We start from the raw sequence: 25,100 nt of genomic DNA, 5'->3' as shown, positions 1-25,100 counted from the left end.
AGGGAACCAGTCGAGGGGTGTAAATAGCGAAGGGCTTCGCGTCGTCCCTCAGGTGGATCCTCATGGGGGGACCTACCATCTTCTTGAGAGGCTTGGATTCCAGAGCGGACTTGGTCACCAGAACGTCGCTGAATTCCTTCAGGAAGTACTTCCGAGCATCCGAAGGAGAGGTGTCACTGGCAAGAGGTAGGGGTAGGGCGGCAGCAGGGTAGTTACTGCTCCCTTCGTGCACCCTGTTGGCGTGTCTTACCTCAAGAATAGGTTTGGGGAAGTCCTGGGAGATGATGGCCAACTCTTGACAATGTCTGTAGGACAGCAAAGGAGTCGGGACACCGTTATGCACATCAATCCAGGCTTGACACGACCTGTTGCCAAAGGTGACTTGTGCTTGGAGTGAACCCAGGGCCGGGGTCATCTGTGAACCATCTGCCATAAAGCGGAGATCCTTGGGGGGCGGTCCTAGATCATTTGGAGAGAGCCCCAAGCATTGCAAATGCTGGGGACCGATGACTGTAGCATCAGCGCCGGTGTCGGGCAACATCTGGAGACGGGATGACACACTGCGGTAGGTCACAATGACACTGATGTACTGGGGAACTTTGGTCCTGGGACGCGGGGGGGAGCACACATTCCTAATATGGCTCCAGCGTTGTCCAGGGTCGTCGTGCCTCTGATTGGAAGACTGTGGGCGGCCCTCTCTGGTAGAAGGGCGCTGAAGCTTCCGTTGACGCTGTTCCTTGGGTTTGTTGGAAGGGCAACACTTGTCATAGTGGCCCAGACGACCGCACTCATTGCACTGGACGCGTTTGGCTGGGCACCGTACTGTGAGTGACCAGTGGCCCTTATGGTCACAACTGTTGCAGGTAGACTCAGCAGCTGGACATACCTGTGTTCCGTGCTGCTTACCACAGTTGTTGCAAAATGAACCGGGCGTGGACGTGGTGGGCGAAGGCGTAGGAGCAGACTTCTTGTCCTTCTTGTACCGGGAAACAGCGCGTACAGCTGTAGGGGGAGCTCGGATGGCAGAGGTGGCACACCTAGCAGCCTCATAGGAGCGACATATCGTCAACACATCCTGAAGAGAGGAGGAAGAGTCGAGGGAGGTGAGGCGTTGGACAAGTTCCTCGTCCTTAACACCCATCAGGATCACCTGCTTCAACTGGGTCTCCTCGCACTGCTGGTGGTGGCCTAAACATATATCTACCTCTTCCGAGGCTCTCTTAAGACGTACATAAAAAGCGTCAAAAGACTCACCCTCCTCCATCTGTCTGCAGCTAAACAATTCCCTCCTGCGCAGAGCTTCATTCTGCTGTCCTTTGATGTGCCGTTGTAGAACGTCCAGTACCTCCTCTACAGACAGCTAAGAGGTTGGGGGTACCTGCAACGTATGTTCTAAGACACGCTGAACTTCCAAGGACAGGCACATACGCAGCTGGATGAGTTGTTTAGGCTGTGACAAACTCTGGAGATCCACCATTGTAGCATAATCAGCCCACCGCCGCCGCCATTCGCGAAAAGTCTGGAAATTTACATCAGGCTCCAAGATGGGCGGCGTTTGAGCTGCTGCTTTAGGTGGGGCTGGGGGGCGTGAAGGAAGCATGGATGAGGTATCTGAACCATTCAGTACCGAGGCAGTGTTAGAGCCAGGGGCTTGGTTAACAGTGAGGCGAGATATCAAGGCTTCAAACCGTGCACTGTCTTCCATTCTCCGTTGGTGGTCTTGTTCTGCCTCTGCTTGCCTTCTGTGCTCATCCGCCAAACGTCTGTGAGCTTCATCCTCGCGTCTCTCATCTCTCATAAACTTCATTAAGGCAATTATCTCTGGAGATAACGCTGAATGTTGAGGTGAAGGGTTGCGCGATGTTGTGGGAGCTGGGCCGGCCTGGTCATCCATCTCTGGGGGACTATCATCCGCTTGACTCATCCAGGCGCTGGGTCCACGGCTACGTAAGGCATGAGACATAACTACTTTATCTGTGTACTGTGTCTTAAATCAGTGTTGACCGGTCAGCCCGTCGTATCAACAAGATTTCAGACAAAAAATTTAATTAAATACACAGGTAAGTAGGTTATATATATAAAATATATATAAGAAACCGCGCGGTCAGCAAGTGTTAGTATGTGTGTGTGTCCCAGGCAGGCAGCGTCTCGCCCCAGCTGTGAGGGGGGGTGGAGGCGGCGCTGTGAGGGAGGTGGGTGGAGATAGGAGTAGCTCAGTCGCTCTCTGTAAACGGTCAGAGGAGGGTGCGCTGAGCTCTACACCCCACAAATGCCCAGAACATGCCGTATACCTTGGAAATCCGTTCGAACAAGGTCACACATGAATGGCACGAAACACACAATGCACTAAACACTTCACAGAAAATCACTGTCACTGACACTGCTCAAAGTTGCGAAATTCTTCGAGGGATGACGCGGGGTTGACCCAAGGCGGGATCCATCAGCCGGCTTTCCACAAACTTGCACTAATCACTCGTAATAATCCAGTAAAACTACGCACTGCGCCATGTTAGATGTTCTGGGCAATAAGTTCTATATACAGGAGAGAACACAAACACCTGTATAGTTTTGTAGGTTCGGTTTACTGGATAAGAGTATGTACACAGAGGTGGATAGCACTGCTCCCTAGCTAAGGTCCGGTCAACTACCATAGACGATGGCAAGTGATACATTAGCAGCTTCCCCCATACGTCGCCAGGCACATTAATTAAGGGATATGGTAATAACATTGCCACACGCCAGCTAGGCTGAATAAATATAAATGGAGCATATACATATTATACATACATAATACATAATCCATATATACATAATATACATACAATCAGGGGCTGTGTGGACACGAGGCCCTGGTTGATTTGTGGCCCCTTGAGTTGGGCTCCGAGGGTTACATTTGACCTGGCTAATGTGAGGTCAGGTCCGGCCTTTGTTCAGAGAGTAGGTTATTGTATATTGGAAGAGAGTCGGCTGGTGCCTTCTTACATGTCTGTTGTGGTGACATGTCACATGGGAGGGGAGCTAGTTGATTTGTAACCCCCGGTCCACCGTGAGAGCCACCCTACACTTTTGACCTGGCTAATGTCGGGTCAAGTCTGGCTTTCCTCGCGATGTAAGCTGTGGTCTGACAACCCCTCACTACACTTCACCATATCCCTTCCCTCTCCTTCCTTCACCATATTCCTTCCCTCTCCTTCCTTCACCATATCCCTTCCCTCTCCTTCCTTCACCATATTCCTTCCCTCTCCTTCCTTCACCATATCCCTTCCCTCTCCTTCCTTCACCCCATCCCTTCCCTCTCCTTCCTTCACCCCATCCCTTCCCTCTCCTTCCTTCACCATATCCCTTCCCTCTCCTTCCTTCACCATATCCCTTCCCTCTCCTTCCTTCACCATATCCCTTCCCTCTCCTTCACCATTCCTTCCCCTCTCCTTCCTTCACCCCATTCCTTCCCTCCTTCCTTCACCATATCCTCTCCCTCTCCTTTCCTTCACCATATCCCTTCCTCTCCTTCCTTCACCATATCCCTTCCCTCTCCTTCCTTCACCATATCCCTTCCCTCTCCTTCCTTCACCATATCCCTTCCCTCTCCTTCCTTCACCATATCCCTTCCCTCTCCTTCCTTCACTATATCCCTTCCCTCTCCTTCCTTCACCATATCCCTTCCCTCTCTTTCCTTCACCCCATTCCTTCCCTCTCCTTCCTTCACCATATCCCTAACCCCCATAGGTTGATTTAGGTGAACATTAACCACCCTATCGCTTTCTTAGGACGTTAGTGTTAGGTTAAGGTTAGGTTAGGTTAGGTTAGGTTAGGTTAGGTTAGGTTAAGGTTAGATTAGGTTTGTGCTTAATCTTAAGATAGAATATGATTAGGGTGATCCCAGTGCCATCGTATATTTTGACATTTCCTGTTCGTCTTATCTCACAATGATTACAGTAAACACACCAAGAGAGAGAGAGAGAGAGAGAGGGAGAGAGAGAGAGAGAGAGAGAGAGAGAGATTCACTGTACGGACACAGAGGAATAATTATAATGGTCCTCCCTTTCAGTCTGCTTGGTATAGAGCTGATTAAGTGTTTAGTGAATCATGAGTCCAGCTCCTCAACAAATCACACGTAAGTAGTTGTTTTTCTCTCTTGGATTAATGTGTGTGTGTGTGTAATAATAATAATAATAATAATAATAATAATAATAATAATTAACGGTTTATTGAAAGAGCTTGGCAGCCAGAAGGCTGAAAATATACAGTTACATATTTGGGGAATGGGTTACGAAATACAAATAATATACAAGTAACATAAGTGACACAAGTAAGACATATAATAACTAGATGGGGAAAAGCTCAAACTACAGTTCATTTCAACATAGTGACAGTGCAAGGAGTGTGTGTGTGTGTGTGTGTGTGTGTGTGTGTGTGTGTGTGTGTGTGTGTGTGTCCCCCCCCCCCTTCACTACAACCAGCTTAAAACAGTCAAAATGCACAGAAAACAAAAAATACACATAAAATAACAGCTGACTCGGGATAGCGTTACTGCAATCCTATTCCCCGCTAGAACTGAGACCACGAAAAGTCTTATGAAATGTAAACAATATTTGAGAAACTTGTTATTTTCTTAATTATATTTTATTTTTTATTTTATATAAACGATTTTCTTGCTTAACTATCATAAATTCGTAATATATCTCACTAAACTTTAAATAATACCTAAAATAATTCTCGGACATATTTTAAACTAATTGTTGGTGGTGGTTCAAGGATAATGACCTGGTAACTCGGCAGCCTGACTACAGAGCGAGTGTTGGGTACTGTGCTTTTTTTTATCGTCTATTTTTACTGTTCTATTCTGAGTGTATTGAAGGCAGGGTAGAGAGACGTGCTGTACAATTTCTCTCTCTCTCTCTTTAGCCTTCCTTCCTTCCTTCCCTTCCTTCCTTCCTTCCTTTTCTCCTTTCCTTCTATCTCTCTGCCGTCTGTCCTTCCTCCCTCCCTTCTCCTATCCTCCCTCCCTCTCTCCCTCCTTCCGTCCTTCCTTCCCTCCCTCCCTCCTTCCTTCCTTTCTTCTCTCCCTCCCTCCTTCCCTCCTCTCCCCCTTCTACAATTTTTACCACACCATTCCCTCCTTTATTCCTTACACTTCTATACCAACCATTACCCATTCCCCATTCACTACTAACCATTAACAACCAAACTACCAATTAAGTAACACTCCTTCGCAACCAAATTACCCATTACGTAACACCATCCCTATCACTCATCACCCAACAACCCGTTATAACCACACACCCTTCACCACACACCCTTCACCACACCCACCTCCGCCATCCATCGTTCGACAATACACGTTATCAGTCCACCACATCCGGATCTGATTGCCTGCAAGATAACCGCGATAACGCATATACGTCTTTGAGTCTTATCTAAACTTCTCCAGTAACCCTCAACAGGTATATCATTAGTCCCTCATGTTTCACCTGTATGACGTCACTTCCTCTATATGTAGCGGGGGTGGGGGCAGGTGTGTGTGTGTGTGTGTGTGTGTGTGTGTGTGTGTGTGAGTGTTTTATTTTACCATATAGTGTTCAGTTATAACCCTTTATATTATAGTTTTGTCTTATATAAACAATAATATCTAGGAAAGACTAAATGAATGTAGGAAAACAATGATGACGTCAGAGGAGAAGAAAAACGACAATAATGACAGAATATTTAAGCATCATGAGTAAAGACAAATCAATTCGGCATTCGCTTGTCTGGTAGTGACGTCACCATTTCTTTTGCCACCTATTAGTGAACTTTCACCGGTGACGTCACGGGCCAGGAGTTCCATGATTGGCTTAAATTATCGTGACGCGCTTATTCCTCAACTTCCGTACCAATGAGCGCGGGAGGTTCCGTTGGGCCAGTCTCAATCGACACAGTACACCGCCACTCGTTGCGGAGGTTAAGAGGTGAAGGGCTGTTGTCTTGTCTGGTAACAACAAGAGGCATTAATGGTGGCCAGTGAACGAGGAGAAGGACCATAACGTCAAGAATATAGTGTCATACAGGCCAGAACCACTCAAGATTAACGCCAGTGCCATAAAAACGTGTTTGTTGACGCAGTGTGGATGTGACGTCACGACGCTGCACTGCTCAGGTGAGGTAGAGGGAGGAGGAGGAGGAGGGGGGAAGAGGAATGCGTGTGAGGGGTGGAAGATGTACTGTGAGATAAAAAGGGAATGAGGGAGAGAGATGGCGATAAGAGGTATATGGAACAGAAGCGAGTATAAGGTAGAGTGGGAGGATGAGAGGTGTATAGAGTGGGAGGATGAGAGGTGTATAGAGTGGGAGGATGAGAGGTGTATAGAGTGGGAGGATGAGAGGTGTATAGAGTGGGAGGATGAGAGGTGTATAGAGTGGGAGGATGAGAGGTGTATAGAGTGGGAGGATGAGAGATGTATAGTCTACGTGAGGGAGTGGGAACGTGAGAGAAGGAAGTGAGAGGTGAGAGACTGCCACGTGAGGACAATGCAGTACTCTGATAGGGGAACTAGGTCACCCGTATAAGATCTTGACTACTGATTACAGGTGTTGGGTCAGGTATATATGGGGGGGGGGGAAGGTATTGTAAGCCAGTCCGTGTGTGTGGTGGTTAGGTTAGGTTAGGTTAGGTTAGGTTAATTTAGGTTAGGTTAGGTTGGCTTAGGTTAGGTTACATCAGCTTATGCTAATTCTTGTCGACTATTTTCACATTTAATATCTATAAGAAATACTGAAGCTTACATTGAGTACTTTATGACGTACAGAGGGAGCATTACAGTGGCTTAATGGCTGAAGCAAACGGATAATATAAATACTTTTTTATATCTCTGAAATTCACGCCGACAGGATCATATTCACGCCGACAGGATCATATTCACGCCGATAAGATCATAATTCATCACAGGTGTTAAGTGACTGAAGATATGAGGGTTGAAACATCGTACTAAAGTGGTTGAACACGTGTTATTGAAGGGGTTAAATCATCGTACTCCAGGGGATAAATCATCGTACTCAAGGGGCTAAATCATCGTACTCATGGGGCTAAATCATCGTACTCATGGGTCTAAATAATCGTACTCAAGGGGCTAAATCATCGTACTCAAGGGGCTAAATCATCGTACTCAAGGGGCTAAATCATCGTACTCATGGGGCTAAATCATTGTGCTCATGGGGCTAAATCATCGCCAGGTCAGTAAACTGTTTCAATTCTATTCAATTCAATTCAATTCAATTCAATTCAATTCAATTCCTAATAATGAGAGACGCAACACAACACTGTACTCACTTAAACTCATGACTCGCTGGTGTATATTTCACCCTTAAGTAATTCACCCACACCTAACCTAACCAAACCTAACCTAACCAAGTAGGTAGTGGGCAGCTATCAAACAGGGAGGTACTATCGCCTGGGAAGATATTGGAATTTCTGTATACGTTCTGCCTCATTTACACACAATTGCAGGGTTTCAATTGTTTCTCTTACTATTGACAACACAACATACATGTGGTATATTATTTCTCATTCTTGATTTTTTTTTGCCGATTTGTAATTATTTATGGTTATTATTATTTTTTTAACTTTTGCTTTATATTATTATTATTATTATTATTATTATTATCATTATTATCATTATTATTATTATTATTATTATTATTATTATTATTATTATTATTATTATTATATTTTCGCCCCCCAGGCCATAATGTGGGTCAGTGGCCTGTGATCGGGTGGGCTAATCCCCGTAAAAAAAAAGAAAAAAAAAAGCCTAACCTAACATAAGGTAATCCAGTTAATGTATGCAAGTCCTTAATTCCTGATTGGTCGAGACGAGACATACAGTATAGTGTCTCCGAGAGCTTGATTGGCTACCACCATCACGTGTTATGCTGTAGCTGTTTCCTCGCTGTCAGATGTACAGTAAACTTTAGTCGTCGGAGTAGGCTACATCACTTGATAAACTACAGTACGTCAGGTCAGGCAACATCACTTGATAAACTACAGTACGTCAGGTCAGGCAACATCACATGATAAACTACGTCGTCAGGTCAGGCAACATCACATGATAAACTACGTTGTCAGGTCAGGCAACATCACTTGATAAACTACAGTACGTCAGGTCAGGCAACATCACATGATAAACTACGTCGTCAGGTCAGGCAACATCACATGATAAACTACGTTGTCAGGTCAGGCTACATCACTTGATAAACTACGTCGGCGGGTCAGGCAACATCACTTGATAAACTACAGTACGTCAGGTCAGGCAACATCACATGATAAACTACGTCGTCAGGTCAGGCAACATCACATGATAAACTACGTCGTCAGGTCAGGCAACATCACTTGATAAACTACAGTACGTCAGGTCAGGCAACATCACGCGATAAACTACGTCGTCAGGTCAGGCAACATCACATGATAAACTTCGTCGTCAGGTCAGGCAATAAACTACAGTACGCCAGGTCAGGCAACATCACGCGATAAACTACGTCGTCAGGTCAGGCAACATCGGATAAACTACAGTACGTCAGGTCAGCAACATCACATGATAAACTACGTCGTCAGGTCAGGCAACATCACATGATAAACTACCGTCGTCAGGTCAGCAACATTACATGATAAACTACAGTACGTCAGGTCAGGCAACATCACTTGATAAACTTCGTCCTTCAGGTCAGGCAACATCACTTGATAAACTTCGTCGTCAGGTCAGGCAGCATCACTTGATAAACTACAGTACGTCAGGTCAGGCAACATCACATAAACTTCGTCGTCAGGTCAGGCAACATACGATAAACTACGTCGTCAGGTCAGGCAAATCACGCGATAAACTACGTCGTCAGGTCAGGCAAAATCATGATAAACTACGTTGTCAGGTCAGGCAACATCACTTTATAAACTACAGTACGTCAGGTCAGGCAACATCACTTGATAAACTACGTCGTCAGGTCAGGCAAAATCACGCGATAAACTACGTCGTCAGGTCAGGCAACATCACATGATAAACTACGTCATCAGGTCAGGCAACATCACATGATAAACTATGTCGTCAGGTCAGGCAACATCACATGATAAACTACGTCGTCAGGTCAGGCAACATCACATGATAAACTACAGTACGTCAGGTCAGGCAACATCACATGATAAACTACGTCGTTAGGTCAGGCAACATCACATGATAAACTACAGTACGTCAGGTCAGGCAACATCACATGATAAACTACGTCGTCAGGTCAGGCAACATCACATGATAAACTACAGTACGTCAGGTCAGGCAACATCACATGATAAACTACGTCGTTAGGTCAGGCGTGTTGTCAATGATCGCAATATACTTACGCTCTCAGCTTACCCAAGTGTCACTATTATATTATTCAACCTTTTTTCTGTAGGTTAGGTTAGACTTGTTTAGACTAGGTTAATTTATTCTAGGTTAGGTTAGGTTAGGTTAGGTTAGGTTAGCTGAGGTTAGGTTAGGTGGGGTGGGAAGGGGTGGGGTTTGATCAATAGCCACAACACAGGATTAGGTATAAGAATGTGCCTAGAAAACACAAGTAAGGTTGCCGGAAGTGATAATCTTACTTCTCTCAGTGTCGATTCCATACTTGTGGTGACTTTGCAATGATGAATGACAAGAGGGTTTCCAAAGACAACAGGACCATGATCAAACCACCCCCCCCCCCTCTCTCTCTTTCTTTCGTTCTTTCTTTCGTTCTTTCTTTCTCAGTCCCCTAAGTGATATAATAACATACCCTTAGGTGGGGGGTGGCCTCTGATAACTGTCTCTAGCTTCAATACTAATACGAGTACATGAGGTATAATTGGATTCTACTTAATATAGCAAGCTTAACTTATATGACTGACTACTAAGCTCTGGGTATACTAGGCGGAGGGGGGGGGTCTCCTAGTCTATATTTACTATTAGGTGACGGGGTGGGTGGTTGGTAGTGGGTGAGATAGTGGTCAGGTTGAGTTGGTTGAGAAAGTGTGAGTGGGTGTAGTGGTAAGTGATGGCTGCATTGGATGAGTAGTGGGTGGAATAACAAGATGATAAATGATAGACATGACAGAATATACCATAACCCATGAGGAATAAAACGACCAATAACACCTTAAACGACATCAAGAAAGAGACGAGAAAGATAGATCTGACTTTGAAGGACAAGATAGTATAAAACTAAGTAACTAAACATGAGATAAACATGACATAAAATAATTTGATGACATCTCTAGTGGCATCATCACGACTTGTTACCTAGGGTCAATGTCATCAAGGGTTACATAAGTATTACTTGAGGGTTTTATTACATCAAGGTGTTAAGTGGTAGGGTTTAACGGCACTTATCTGCATTGCCTTAACACCTGAGGCTTATTAGATGTTTAGGGGATCTACTGTGATGTGATAAATATAGCCTATGTTTTTTTATTTACTATACAGAAATAATAATAACCTCGCCTCATATCATAAATAAGTTACGTATTTTTCTTAGTTTGAATTATTCCCCATCTACATAACATTCTACACCTGTTGTCTAAGACGTTCCAAATCTACTCTTTCAGGTGTGTAATAAAGGGAGACGGAAACGCGAAGGTGACTCTTGAAATTTCGAACCTTGTCAAGAAGTTCGAACCCTGGAACGACGAAGATTCAATCCTACAGAACAAACTTTGAACACTGAATATCATCCTTTGGAAAAACAAGTCGAATATAAAGGAAGTGTGATAAACAGGAAGTGACGTAGACTTCGTAAATATAAAGATAAACAAACTTTCGAAACATGACAGGAGTTGATAAATTGTGTTTAGTGTCTCAATTAGCCTTGATGACGTAAGCCTCCGGTAGATTCCCTGTTTGAGGGTCACCTTCACCAAGTCAAGGTGACGCTGCCGTTTCCAACCCACCCCATCCCTCTCCCAGATAACAGGACGCCCGTAAGTTGACTCTCTCGCCAGTCGTCAGCTGAAGGTCTAGGTGGAAGGTTGTCTCTCGTGGTCGCTCCAGCCGTCTCGTGAAGGGTCGTCCGAGCCATCTAAGAGTCCTTTGTAAGGCTTCCAAACGTTACGTGCTACACCTCCATTCGCCCAGACGTTTAGTTAGGATTATCAACCAACCAATTAGATTCCACGGCTATCTCCAACCTACCAATCACTGGCCACGCTATATCTAAGCAACCAACCACCTTCCAGGAAGAATATTTTGCCAACCAATTCCCACCCAGACATGGTATCTAATCTATCAATGACGTCTTAAGAAATATTGCACACCTAACCTACCAGTTACCTCCAGAGAGTACATCCAGTTAACCAATCACCTTTCAGAAAGAGACTCTAACCAACCAATCATAAAGTATATCTAACTAACCACTATCAATATGATGATGGTAAGGACAGACTGCAATAATTAATGATAAATTAGACGCACAGACATCGGTGATCATAGTTTTGGTGACTCGTACGATTAGAAAAACACACAGATGGTGATTGTTACTTGGTGACATAAAAAAAGAAATTCACTGACCTTGGTGATAATTTGGTGACTTCAACGCGCATAAAAAAACAAATTGGTGACTTTTTGGTGTTTTATGAATAACAACTATATCTTGGTGACGCACAAAGACTCACTGATAGAAACTTGGTGATTTGTTGAAGTAAGAAAGAAAATCTATCACCAAGAGAAACAAAAATGGCGATGGTGACTGAAACCGCTGAGACGTCGACCATAGACTTAACTACAATGGACATGACCAACCTGACTCTAATCACCTCCCTAACGTGTACACAAGAGGTCCTCGACTTCGAACCCTCGTGTCTACAGTTCCTTGACGGTAAGTAGCTCCTCAGCCAATTGTTCCGTAGATTCTATCAAACATTTCTTACCTTCCATAATAACTTTCTTTTTGCTTCTCTTATTTCATGTTTTTTTATTATTATTATTTATGACTTTGTTAATAATCTCGTTTTCTGTAAATTAAGAATGAAATCGTTTTAGTTTTCCTTTTATTGTCGCGGGGGAAGATATAGGAGGTGGGGGGGGGGTATTAAATTCAGTCCTGTATACAGTATGTGTTTGTCTGTTATGTTAAAGTATATATACGTTATATATTTAGGTTATATCAATAGCCATAGTTTTGATAGTTTGAAATGCCCGAATAGAAATATTTAACTCCATTGATAAGTATTGTGTATTGAACTTAAAACACCTTTATGTATTTTATCTAATATATATATACACACACACACACACACACATATATAATTTTTATTTATTTTTAGTACTTTAACAATGAATAATAAAGGGGGGGGGGGAAGTAAGTTGACCCATGTAATAATTTAATATAAATATTTTTTTGTGAACAAGAAAAATATCGTTGTAATGGAATGAGTTTAAATGTTTACAACCAAGGGGGTAAAAATCATCGTACTCAAAGGGGGTTAAATTATCGTACTCAAAGGGGGTTAAATTATCGTACTCAAAGGGGGTTAAATTATCGTACTCAAATGGATTAACTTATCATACATAAGGGGGTTAAATCATCGTATTTAAGGGAGGGTTAAATCATCGTATTTAAGGGAGGGTTAAATCATTGTATTTAAGGGAGGGTTAAATCATCGTATTTAAGGGAGGGTTAAATCATATTTAAGGGAGGGTTAAATCATCGTATTTAAGGGAGGGTTAACTCATCATATTTAAGGGAGGGTTAAATCATCATAAAAAAGGGAGGGTAAAATCATCGTGTTTAAGGGAGGGTTAACTCGTCATATTTAAGGGAGGGTTAACTCATCATATTTAAGGGAGGGTTAAATCATCATATTTAAGGGAGGGTTAAATCATCGTATTTAAGGGAGGGTTAAATCATCATATTTAAGGGAGGGTTAAATCATCGTATTTAAGGGAGGGTTAAATCATCGTATTTAAGGGAGGGTTAACATCATCATATTTAAGGGAGGGTTAAATCATCATTAAATCATATTTTAAGGGAGGGTTAAATCATCATATTTAAGGGAGGGTTAAATCATCGTATTTAAGGGAGGATTAAATCATCATATTTAAGGGAGGGTTAAATCATCGTATTTAAGGGAGGGTTAAATCATCGTATTTAAGGGAGGGTTAACTCATCATATTTAAGGGAGGGTTAACTCATCATATTTAAGGGAGGGTTAAATCATCATATTTAAGGGAGGGTTAAATCATCGTATTTAAGGGAGGGTTAACTCATCATATTTAAGGGAGGGTTAAATCATCATATTTAAGGGAGGGTTAAATCATCATATTTAAGGGAGGGTTAAATCATCGTATTTAAGGGAGGGTTAAATCATCATATTTAAGGGAGGGTTAAATCATCATATTTAAGGGAGGGTTAAATCATCATATTTAAGGGAGGGTTAAATCATCGTATTTAAGGGAGGGTTAAATCATCATATTTAAGGGAGGGTTAACTCATCATATTTAAGGGAGGGTTAAATCATCGTATTTAAGGGAGGGTTAACTCATCATATTAAAGGGAGGGTTAAATCATCATATTTAAGGGAGGGTTAACTCATCATATTTATGGGAGGGTTAAATCATCGTATTTAACAAGTGTTCAGGAGGAAATATACCAGACTGCTACATGCCCTGAGCTCTTTCTACCACACGCTGTCATTGCATTACTCACTCACACGCCGATAATGTACGTACTCTATAAGGTACACAGAGTAATGCTACACAAGGTTGTATGTAAATGGTTATGTTTATTGACACTATATATGTGTTAGAATGTATATCACCAGAGATCTTGGGGAGTGTGTGTGTGTGTGTGTGTGTGTGTGTGTGTCTGTAATGACCTGTGGTGTAATGGTCAGCACGCTAGCTTCGCAAGCGAGCAGACGCGGGTTCGATCCAGGGCAGGGTGAAACTATGGGCAATTCTTTACGCCATTTGCCTCTGTCTACCCAGTAGTAATTGGGAACCTGGATGTTAAGGGATTGTATTCTGAGGTAATGGTTAGCCAGTGCAGTTGACGAGTTGTCCGGTCTTCTCGGACTATTCCTTGACACTGGGTCATGCAGCTCGTTAACTCAGGGTGTGGTTGTTGTGTTGGCGACAGCTTCTACACCTTAAGCAAATCACGCCTAGGTGGCGCTTGGGCCGGCCATCCTCGTTACACAAGGAGCAACCATTATGATGACCAGCCTTTGTTGCACATTACCCTCACAAGACCACCTAATTGGAGGGTCTTGTCAGCCTTGAATAAGATGACCCCTTCCTTCTTCTTCTTGTTATTATAGGGGTAGTGGGGTTAGGTTAGGTTATGTCTTGAAGAGTGTTGGTAGCGTCTCTCTCTTTCTCTCTTCACCAGTTCAGTAAGTCTCCTTTGTTCTTATTTTCTCCCTCCTTCCCTTTTTCCCTTCTCTCTTCTCTCCCTGTTTCTCTCCCTCCATTCCTCTTCCTTCCCTTCCTCCCTTCTTCCCTCCCTTCTTCCCTCCCTTCTTCCCTCCCTCCCTTCCTCCTTTGGGTGAATGATATCATGGTAAGGAAATAACAGAAGGAAGGAAAATAAAGGACCAAGAAGGTGAAAATGTGCCACTACCACCATTACCACTACTACCACCATCACTACCACCACTACCACCATCACTACCACCACCAATACCATCACTACCACCAATACCACCATTACCACTACTACCACCATCACTACCACAATTGCTACCACCTTTACCACCACTACCACCATCACTACCACCACCAATACCATCACTACCACCAATCACTACCACCACCAATTACCACCAATACCACCATTACCACTACTACCACCATCACTACCACAATTGCTACCACCTTTACCACCACTACCACCATCACTACCTCCACCAATACCATCACTACCACCAATACCACCATTACCACCACTACCACCATCACTACCACCACCAATACCATCACTACCACCAATACCACCATTACCGCCACTACCGCCATCACTACCACCACCAATACCATCACTACCACCAATACCATCACTACCACCAATACCACCATTACCACTACTACCGCAGTCACACACCGGCAACAGACGTACAGGCGCCATCTTCACGTCTTGTTAAACCCGACAAAATTTATTTATCACTGAATTTATTGGTGATAAAACAGATGTGTGTGTGTGTGTGTGTGTGTGTGTGTGTGTGTGTGTTACTGATGACGGCATGGTGATAATCGTAACGTTGACGCATTATTCTGATAACACAGATAGTTCCTTGAATTCATATTATATTTATCGTCCTGACTGACGTGTCATTTCAACTACAAAATTTCCCTGAAAACACATTTTATAATCCCCAGCCACTGCCAAGTGCGTGACCTGACATATATCTGAAGATGCAATACCCGCCTGCTCACTTATTATCCCTCATAACGCTTCAACCATAATTCCCAACCGAGTCAAGACGCTCCTCAAGAAAGCCTGAATAAATGTCTGACTCGGCTCAGTGATGTAGTTGTCGCCAAAATCAGACGTGCTATTTTATGTCATGTTGGGAACTGATGACAAATCCTTCCCTTGCAATTGTGTCGAATTTGTGGCGAAAATATAAAACACGGCCGACCAATTCGCTCCTTATTGTCACTTAACAATACCTCTGCAGATTCATCCTTACTAACTACCAATTTCATGGACACTGTTATATCGAAAAAAAATTACCCTATAAAATACCTGCTCTAGAAACTATCACTTTTACTTCTCATTCTTATACCCACTACCAGTCAACTTGGAGTGCTGCTACCCTACGAGACGAGGGTGCATGTAATAACAGCGTTTTATCTTTCACAGTTTGTTAAATGTTGTTAGTATAATTACCAGCCTTGTTACGCGCCGGCTATTGGTCAAGGCTACTGGTCAAGGCTATTGGTCAAGGCTACTGTTACGTCACTGGTCAAGAGGTCCTCCACGACCCCTCATAGCCCGTGACCACCACCACCACACCCTCCCTATCTCCATCACCTCCACCACTACCACCACTATCTTCCCTCCACCATTACTTTCCTTCCACCCTCCACCTCTACTAATCCTCCAACCCCCAATCACCACCACTACCAACCTCTCCCCCCCCCACCTTCCACCACTACCACCCTTTCCCTCCACCTCCCTGCCTCAGCCTTTCACTGTGCTGGTGGAGTCGGTGACCGGATAAAACCCCAACGGACAAAACCCCAGTCTCGTATATAAAATATAAAATAAAACACTTTAATGTTTTGTTTAGGTTAGGTTACGTTACGTTAGGTTAGCTTAGGTTAGGTTAGGTTAGGTTAGGTTAGGTTAGGTTAAGTTAGATTAGGTTAGGTTAGGTTAGGTTAGGTTAGGTTAGGTTAGGTTAGGTTAAGTTAGATTAGTGTTGATAAATGACAACCCAGTTGGGGTTTTGTCATGGAACCGGTGGAGTCGATGGTGTAATTTCCCCCTTAAGCTGCAACTCACTGTAAACAAACAGTTAGTTGAGGCGTCAGATCCCGAGAGCCTTTTGTGGTGAGTGTTTCTCGGAACTGAAGCCGAGTCAAAGGAACAAACGGGTTGAACTTCAGGAAAGTTTTTGACTCTTGAACTGATGTAACGTGTGTCCAGTCAAGGAACGTTTGTCAAGACACAGCGCGCCTAATACTGTATTTCCTCTGCAGTGCTGTGATCTAACCCGCGCCAGGGTGTTGCCGTTTCATCATAATTAACTAATGGTTTAATCGTGATTAAAGATTATTTGTGTTGATAAAAACTCGCGACACGAGTGTTTAAGAAATAATGTCTGAGCGGGTGTTTGTGACTGGGTGAGGCGAGTCATGGCGGGTCATAAGCTCACGACACTGTATAAGTTTGTTGATACATGACATTGTGTTGCTCAGTGGAAACATTTCGTTGCGGGATTGTTTATTTTATTTTATTTTTTTTTTTGACAGAATCATATATACAACTCCAGCGCAGGCAATGAACAGTGACTGTCGTTTTTCTTCAGATACTCGTTCGTCAGTTTACTGCCTGTTGTGACGTTCATCATTATGACATGAAAATCAAATTCTTCATCTTGTTGACGCCATGACGAGGCTGAGTCACTCAGCACCCGGTCTTTCAAGGATTCATAAAGTGGTAATTTATTTCACCAAATATAAGTAACAAACACACCTGTACGATACTGGTGTTGGTTTAACCACAAGACTTCGATCTACCGCCGTTTGTATATAGAGGAACTTTATCGTGTCAACGCCTGAGTGTCTCAACCCTGAGACTCTGGGAAACATAAACAAGTGGATGTAGCTCGGAAAGCCTTGTAATGACGCGTGTAGTAATTTTCATATGAATTTATTCTGGTGGTTGGGTCATGAGAGATAACCCTTCAGTGTGATGTTTATTATTGGTGGGCGATGTAGCACACGTTGTTCTTCTGAGTGGCACGACGTGAGGCAAGAAGACCTGAGGCTGCTCATGGAGGAAGGGTGAGTCACTGTTTACCTCCACCACACTGGCCGCCGCCCTCGCTTTCTTAAGGGGGTGTCGTGGACGTCATTCTTACTTGACCTACCTCTGCTACCTTCACCTTCCTTCAGGCAGCTCTCTCTCTCTCTCTCCTCCCTACATCCTCCTTCAGGCAGTTCTCCCACCCCTCCCTTCACCCTAGAGTTGCAGTCACTCGCTCGTTTCCACCTTATCATCAACTCAAACAACCCCCACACAGACGCTATCTTTCAGTCTTAAGGGTAGTGAAGGTTCTATTACTGTACATCATCAGCGTGAGTGTTTAACCTGGTAATTATTAGTGTTGTGTCCCTGTGTCGTGACCCACTCTCTCCCATGTCAAGTTTGTGGAGATGATAATGATAGTGTGTGTAAGGTGAGGGTGAAGGAACATACAGTGAACATACAGATTATTGTAGGTGTTGAACAGCAAACACGTAGTGTAGTAACTCCCTCCCAGATGGTGTTAGGAGGGACCTCACGTGGTGTAGTAGTTCCCTCACAGATGGTGTTATGAGGGGCCTCACGTGGTGTAGTAATTCCCTCACAGATGGTGTTATGAGGGGCCTCACGTGGTGTAGTAATTCCCTCACAGATGGTGTTATGCGGGGCCTCACGTGGTGTAGTAATTCCCTCACAGATGGTGTTATGCGGGGCCTCACGTGGTGTAGTAATTCCCTCACAGATGGTGTTATGAGGGGCCTCACGTGGTGTAGTAATTCCCTCACAGATGGTGTTATGAGGGGCCTCACGTGGTGTAGTAGGTGTTATGAGGGGCCTCACGTGGTGTAGTAATTCCCTCACAGATGGTGTTATGCGGGGCCTCACGTGGTGTAGTAGTTCCCTCACAGATGGTGTTATGAGGGGCCTCACGTGGTGTAGTAATTCCCTCACAGATGGTGTTATGCGGGGCCTCACGTGGTGTAGTAATTCCCTCACAGACGGTGTTATATGAGTGAGGTGTGGTCCCAGGCCTTCCTATCGTAGACGGATTAACACATCGCTGGTTGTTGGGTCTCACGGGCCATTATCACTGGGTACCTGGGACCTCACTGTGTGAAGGTTAACTTGGGTGCGACTGTTACTGTTGAGTTGTTCTCACTGACTTAAGCACTGTTCACCACTGTTCACCTCTGTTTAATACTGGTTCCATTCCTTTCCTAAATGAAATAGTAACTTCTGGCGTGAACTTGTTGATATTCCGGTGGGGAGGAGGGTTCAGGGGAGGGAGTTGGTATGGGCCAACTTAACAGTTGACCTGGCTGCTCCGAGAGGAGAGCCAGGTACGTCTTGACCCTTCGGTGGTCAAGGATGTAGTCCAAGGATGTGTGTGTGCGGGGGGGGGGCGATGTTTGTGTGTGTTTTGGGGAATATACGTTTATATGTATGTACAACTGTGTTTACTTGTGTGTACTCTATATGTAGTGTATGTGTGTATACGTGTTTGTGCGCTCGTGTAAACAGTATATTATAATAGAGGTGGCCATGCCAACGGAAGGAGGCCAGTGGTCTGTGTAGGATCCCTCCGATGTTCATGATAATTTTGTGAAGGGCTATTCTGAGGCCCAATACTGTTCGTGATTCCACAGCATAGGCTGGTCCAGCCTCTGTGTGAAGAAGTATTTTCTTATGTTCGTTCTGCATGATAACTTGGTGAGCTTGCAGTTATGTCCCCTCGTGATGGTGGTGCGTGATATCACAAGAAATGGTCTGGGTTCATGATTTTCAATGTTTCAATGAGATCTGCCCTATGTGCCTTGTCTGAAGGGTTGTTAGTCTTAAGTCCCTCAATCTACTTAAATCCGGAATCATATTAGTCGCTTTGTGTTGTACCTTTTCTGGGGATGTTGGATCTTTCTGGAGGTAGTTTCCATGCCTCTTTTAAAGTAATCCAGACTGGGACCTACTCGAGATTTGTACAGTTGAAGGAACATTTTCCTATCTTGGTATTCGAAGGTACGCTTTATAATTCCCAAATCTCGATCTGTTTTTCTCACTCGCTGCGCCGCCTTTAGTGAATGATCTATCACAACGCCAAGACCTTTCTCCTTATCAACAGTATCCATGAAAGTTTTATTGACAATATAGTTGTTGTATGTATATTATGTATGTTGTATGTATACCATGTATGTACCCCACTTATATACATTACTTCTCTAGTCAGTAACGTGTGGCAATGCCCCTGTTTCATGTCACCACACGCATAGATAATGTGCCTGGCGACATCTGGAAGTTGCTAATGTACCACTTACCACATGTCGCCAGAGAGGTCAGAGAGAGGTCAGTTGACCCATATAGGAGTGTAAGGACTACCTGTGCTTGTAAGCGCACTCCTGTATATTTCCGTTGAATAGAACCTACAGAACTCTACAGGTGTTTATGTTCGCTCCTGTAGTTAGAACCAAGTACCCCGAACATCTCCAGTTGTAATTTGGGTTTTTGGTTCCTTCACGTGTAAGATCTTGCAATTCATCACGTTAAAGAGTATTTACCGGTCTCAAGACCATTTGAACAGCTCAAGCAGGTTTTTCTGTATTGTTCCGACACCATCTTGACTCTGCTACCTTCACAGATATCTTCGTGTTGTCCACAAACTTGACATGTGGCTCGATATATTTTCATCTATGTCGTTTATGTACACAAACAGGGTGGGTCCAAGGATTGAGCCTTGTGGTACTCCACTGGGAACCTTTTTCCATTCAGAATGTACTCCATTTATTACCACTTTTTGATGCCTGTCTTCGACCCAGTTGTTAATCGACTTCAAAATCTTGCCTATGATGCCATGTGCCTGGTTCTTAGATGCTCGTCGGGCATGTGGGACTTTATCAAACGCCTTGGAGAAATTCCTGTACAACACATTCACTGGTAGACCTTGGTCCACGTAGTCTGTTACCATTTCAAGGAATGTGAGTAAGTTTGTCAGGCAGGATTGTCTTTCCATGAGACTATGTTGTGATGCGTTGAGGAGACTGTTCGGTCAGGTCTTCGGCTCTTCGGTCTACAGTTTTTTGCTGTATTTTGTCCACCTTTTTTGTATAATGAGGTGACGTTAGCTGATCCCTAAGCGTTTTACCTTGAACCCGAGATTTCCTGAATAAGAGCCGTGTTGGGGTGCAGATCTTGGGCTGTGCTCCGTCCACTCCCGGGACTTTGAATTCCTTCCAAGTGGCTACTTTCATTCAGTTAATGTCCCACCCCTGAGATACATTCTCTTAGGTACTGGCATGTGATCCATTGTCTCTTGTGTGAATACTGATACAAGTTATTCATTTAGGTTATCAGCTGTTTGTCTGTCATCATTCAGGGCCACGTTGTTCTCATGCCTTAGAGGGCCAACAGTATCCTTGGTTTTCATTTTACTCCTGACATGCACATAGAAGGACTTAGGATCTTTCTTAATATTTTGGGCTAATTTCTTCTCGAAATACCGTTTGACTGATTTAATTCACAAATTGGCCACATTTATATATTTATATTTGCCCCCGAGGGGGCTAGTTTATTGGGCCCCCCCTTGTCGTCCTGTGCAAAGTGAAGCTCAAAAGCGTTTACAGCGCCCATCTGGGAAGCATGCGGAGTTCATGCTTGCTTTTATGACTCGTGCATTAAGGGCGTAAAAGCCTGAAGGGTCATGGGTTTTGTCAGCAAGTTACATAAAGTGACAGAATGATGAGTGTGTGGGGGGGAAATTCCTGGTACAATTCATCTGTTTATAACAAAGCGTGGCAGGTCCCTAGCGCCAGGCCTGTCTCCAGGAGGAGGGATATCTGGTCAGGGAGGGAAGAAGTGTTAGTAACAGGGTCATCAGTGGTTTGTAGGGAAGAAAGTGAGGAGTTACCCCGGGAGTTTGGGTATAGGGCCACTGTTAAGTCAAGGATTTTCTTGAAATTTTGCTTTGATTCGTTTATGTCAGTACTAGGGGTCAGTACTAGGCCCACTCTTGTTCATAATCTACATAAACGATCTAGATACTGGGATCAGCAGTGACATAAGCAAGTTTGCGGATGACACCAAAATAGGGCGGCAAATTAATTCAGGGCAGGATGCAAATGCATTACAGGAGGATCTAAATAAACTGCAGGGGTGGTCTGAAAAATGGCAAATGAAATTCAACACCAGCAAGTGCAGCGTACTTAATATTGGAAGAACAGATACTTATAATGTATACAGCCTTAACAACATCAACCTAGAGAAGTCGACTTGTGAAAGAGACCGAGGGGTACTTGTAAGCCCGGACCTACGGCCTAGAAAACAGTGCGTTAATGTTCGAAATAAGGCAAACAGAGTATTGGGTTTTATATCTAGAAGTGTAAGTAACAAGAGTGCAGAGGTCTTATTGCAACTATATCTTGCGCTAGTCAGGCCGCACCTCGATTATGCGGTTCAGTTCTGGTGCCCCTATTATAGAATGGATATAAATTCACTAGAGTCGGTGCAGCGAAGAATGACAAAAATGATTCCGGGACTTAGAAACCTTCCATATCAGGATAGGTTAAAGAAACTTAACTTGCATTCCCTAGAAAGACGGAGAGTGCGGGGAGATATGATAGAAGTATTTAAGTGGGTGAAAGGAATCAATAAGGGGATATAGATAAAGTTCTTATAATATCCGAGCAGGATAGGACTCAGAGCAACGGATTCAAGTCGGATAAGTTTAGGTTTAGGAGGGAGATAGGAAGGAACTGCTTCACAAATAGGGTGGTGGACGAGTGGAACAAGCTTAGCAACTTTGTAGTAAGTGCGGGAACTCTGGAAAGTTTCAAAAGGAGGCTGGATAGATTCATGGATGATAGAGAGTGGTAGTAACTCTCGACAGGAACTGCCATGCACAGGCCAACCGGCCTATTGCAGACTCCTTATTTTCTTATGTTCTTATGTTCTTATGTAACTGTTTCCTCCCAGTTAATTCTCTGTAGTTTGTCCCTCAGTAGCTGGTAATCACCATGGTTGAGGTCACAGTGTTCCTCCTCCACTACTCTCTCTCTCGACTGTCAAAGGTTGTATTCCATCATAGTATGTACTGTGGTGGTCACTGGTTAGAGTTAACTTCTCCCCTACATGGCCATCGTCCACCATAGCCTCCTCAGTGAAGAGTAAATCAAAATTTTTGTCTCTCCTCGCCTCTTGGGTTCCGACTCGTGTTGTGTGAGGAATGAATCCCGAATGAGATCAAGAAATTCTTCTCCCTCGGCTTGTGTGGTAAGATTCACTCAGTCCATTGTCTCGCGATTATAATCTCTCATGGTGAGCGTTTGTGCTCTGAATGCTGCCTGGATGACCCAATGAAAATCTGCTACTTCTTCCGAGTCACACACACATGTAAAGGTGAATGTTGCTTCTTGAACCCGGACGCTGAAGTACCCGGATATACCAACCACACTGTTGTCTCCACCCTCCACCTCACCACCAACAACAATACCTCCTGTGTGTGTGTGTCTACGAGTATTATTATCTATTATTTTGTATTTTGTTTTCTTTCTTTGTCTCTCTCTCTCTCAATTATTTTCCTCTCCAAATATTCTCGCGTCTAAACTGCAAGATGAGTTCGACAACAAACTCCTGTCAGTGTAGCGAACCAATGGCACACCTAAAATTCCGATTCCATATGTTTTTATTGGTCTGTCGGGATTTTGGACAGCCAGTAACAACGCATAGAGTAAAGTTTCAGGAGAGAGAGGAAGAGAGGAAACTTGACTGGTTAGTCTGTTGCCAACAAACCTCGAGCTTTGAACTTTAAAGAGATGTTATTAGGTGAAAGCAAAACCTGATTGAGATCGTACAATGCACATCTCTCTCTCTCTCTCTCTCTCTCTCTCTCTCTCTCTCTCTCTCTCTCTCTCTCTCTCTCTCTCCTACCGTCACTTTCATGGAAGCGGTAAACGGTTGTCTCATCGACGACAGTGTTCAACCATTTCCCGTTAGCGTGGTAAGTCCATTGACTCAGCTAGAGCAAGACCTCGTTATTACGGACCTATTACACCCGGCAAGGTAAAGAGACTTGTCACCTGAGCGAGATTGTGTTTATAATGTGCCTGTGTGACCTGGGTGAGACCTCGTTAGCATGGACCTGTACCTGTGTGGCCTGGGTAAGACCTCTCTATTGTGGACCTGTCTCAGTATGGATAAGACCTCGTTAGTATGGACCCATACCTGTGTGTCCTTCGCAAGACTTAATTATCGTGGAACTGTGTGACCTTGGTAAGACCTCGTTAGTATGGACCTGTACCTGTGTGAACTGAACTGGTGTGGTAGGTCAGGGGCTGAAGGTGATGATGATGGTGGTGGTGGTGGTGAAAGAGTTGTGGTGAAGGAGTAGGAGTAGTGATGATGGTGATAGTGACAGCATAAACAACGACCTGGGAGAAGCTGCTGTAGGGTGAAACGGTCAACAGTGTATAAAAGGAATGAAGGTAAATTATTTAAGTGGTATAAGACCTCTACATATTATACACATAATCATTTATATGTATAAATATGTATAGATATAATTTCATGTATTAACTTAGTCGTTGATCGCTAAAAAAGCCCCCACCAGATGTGACATTGAAGCTAGATGACTCAGCATAATGTCTTAAAATGAGAGTCGGGTGATGAAAGTGTTTTGTGTGTGTGTGTGTGTGTGTGTGTATTGGCGAGTAGGGTTAAAACCGAGATAAGGAAAGCAAAGAGGAATAATGAGGTAAGGATAGCAAGGGAGGATAAGACAAACCCCAAAGGATTCTACCAAATGTATCAAACTAAAACACGAGAAAAGATTGGACCAATACGGTCAGACTCCTGCGAGCTCACTGATAACGACGGCGAAATGAGCAATAATTTGAATAAATATTTTTCAACAGTTTTCACCACCGAAAATTTAAACATGATACCCGAGGCACCGACTCTATTCAGAGATAGTGAAGGAAACAAATTAAGCGAGATAGTAGTGACTAGTAACGGTGTTAGTAAGCAAATAGACAAACTAAAGCCTAATAACTCACCTGGTCCCGATGAGATATTTGCCAGAGTATTAAAGGAATGTAAGGAAGAGCTTAGTATGCCCTTAGCAAAGTTGTTTAACATGTCCTTAAAAACAGGTGTAGTACCAGAATCCTGGAGGATAGCGAATGTAATACCGATTTTCAAGAAGGGGGATAGATCACTATCCTCTAACTACCTCCCAATCAGTCTAACATCAATAGTAGGCAAATTACTGGAAGCAATCATTTCAAACTCTATTCGAAATCGCCTGGAGAAGCACCTATTGATCAATGATTCCCAGCATGGTTTCACAAGCAGACGTTCTTGCCTAACTAATCTATTAACATTCTTTTCATCAGTTTTCGAATCGGTAGACGAGGGGCACAATTATGATGTGGTATATCTCGACTTTAGCAAAGCCTTCGTGGTTACAGGACAGGAAACAGCGAGTGAGCATTAACGGCACTAAGTCCCATTGGAGCAACGTCACAAGTGGAGTTCCCCAAGGCTCAGTACTTGGACCATTATTATTTATTATATACATAAACGACATAGATATCCCCATAGACAGCAACATAAGTAAATTTGCTGATGACACTAAAATAGGACGTTTTATCAAATCTGACGAGGACTCGGCA

General features: G+C 43.7%; 1 protein-coding gene across 2 annotated transcripts in view; it reads left to right on the top strand.

The window, feature by feature from the left end:
- The first annotated feature begins 5,924 nt into the window (after positions 1–5,924).
- LOC121865898 (organic solute transporter subunit alpha-like) overlaps positions 5,925–25,100 on the top strand; it is a 78,041-nt gene continuing 58,865 nt past the window's right edge. Inside the window, exons 1-2 of one of the 2 annotated variants that reach the window (XM_042365458.1) lie at positions 5,925–6,136; positions 10,583–11,847. In XM_042365458.1, coding sequence (XP_042221392.1) covers positions 11,706–11,847 — 142 coding nt within the window. In that variant the 5' untranslated portion in view covers positions 5,925–6,136; positions 10,583–11,705. Of the gene's footprint in view, positions 6,137–10,582; positions 11,848–25,100 lie in introns of those variants that run through there. The other variant, XM_042365459.1, reaches the window with a different exon arrangement.

Source organism: Homarus americanus, unplaced genomic scaffold (assembly GCF_018991925.1).
Source record: "Homarus americanus isolate GMGI-L3 unplaced genomic scaffold, GMGI_Hamer_2.0 scaffold50745, whole genome shotgun sequence".
Classification (NCBI taxonomy): Eukaryota; Metazoa; Arthropoda; class Malacostraca; order Decapoda; family Nephropidae; genus Homarus; species Homarus americanus.
Note: the sequence above shows the minus strand (reverse complement) of the source record. Positions and strands in the feature narration are given on the sequence as shown.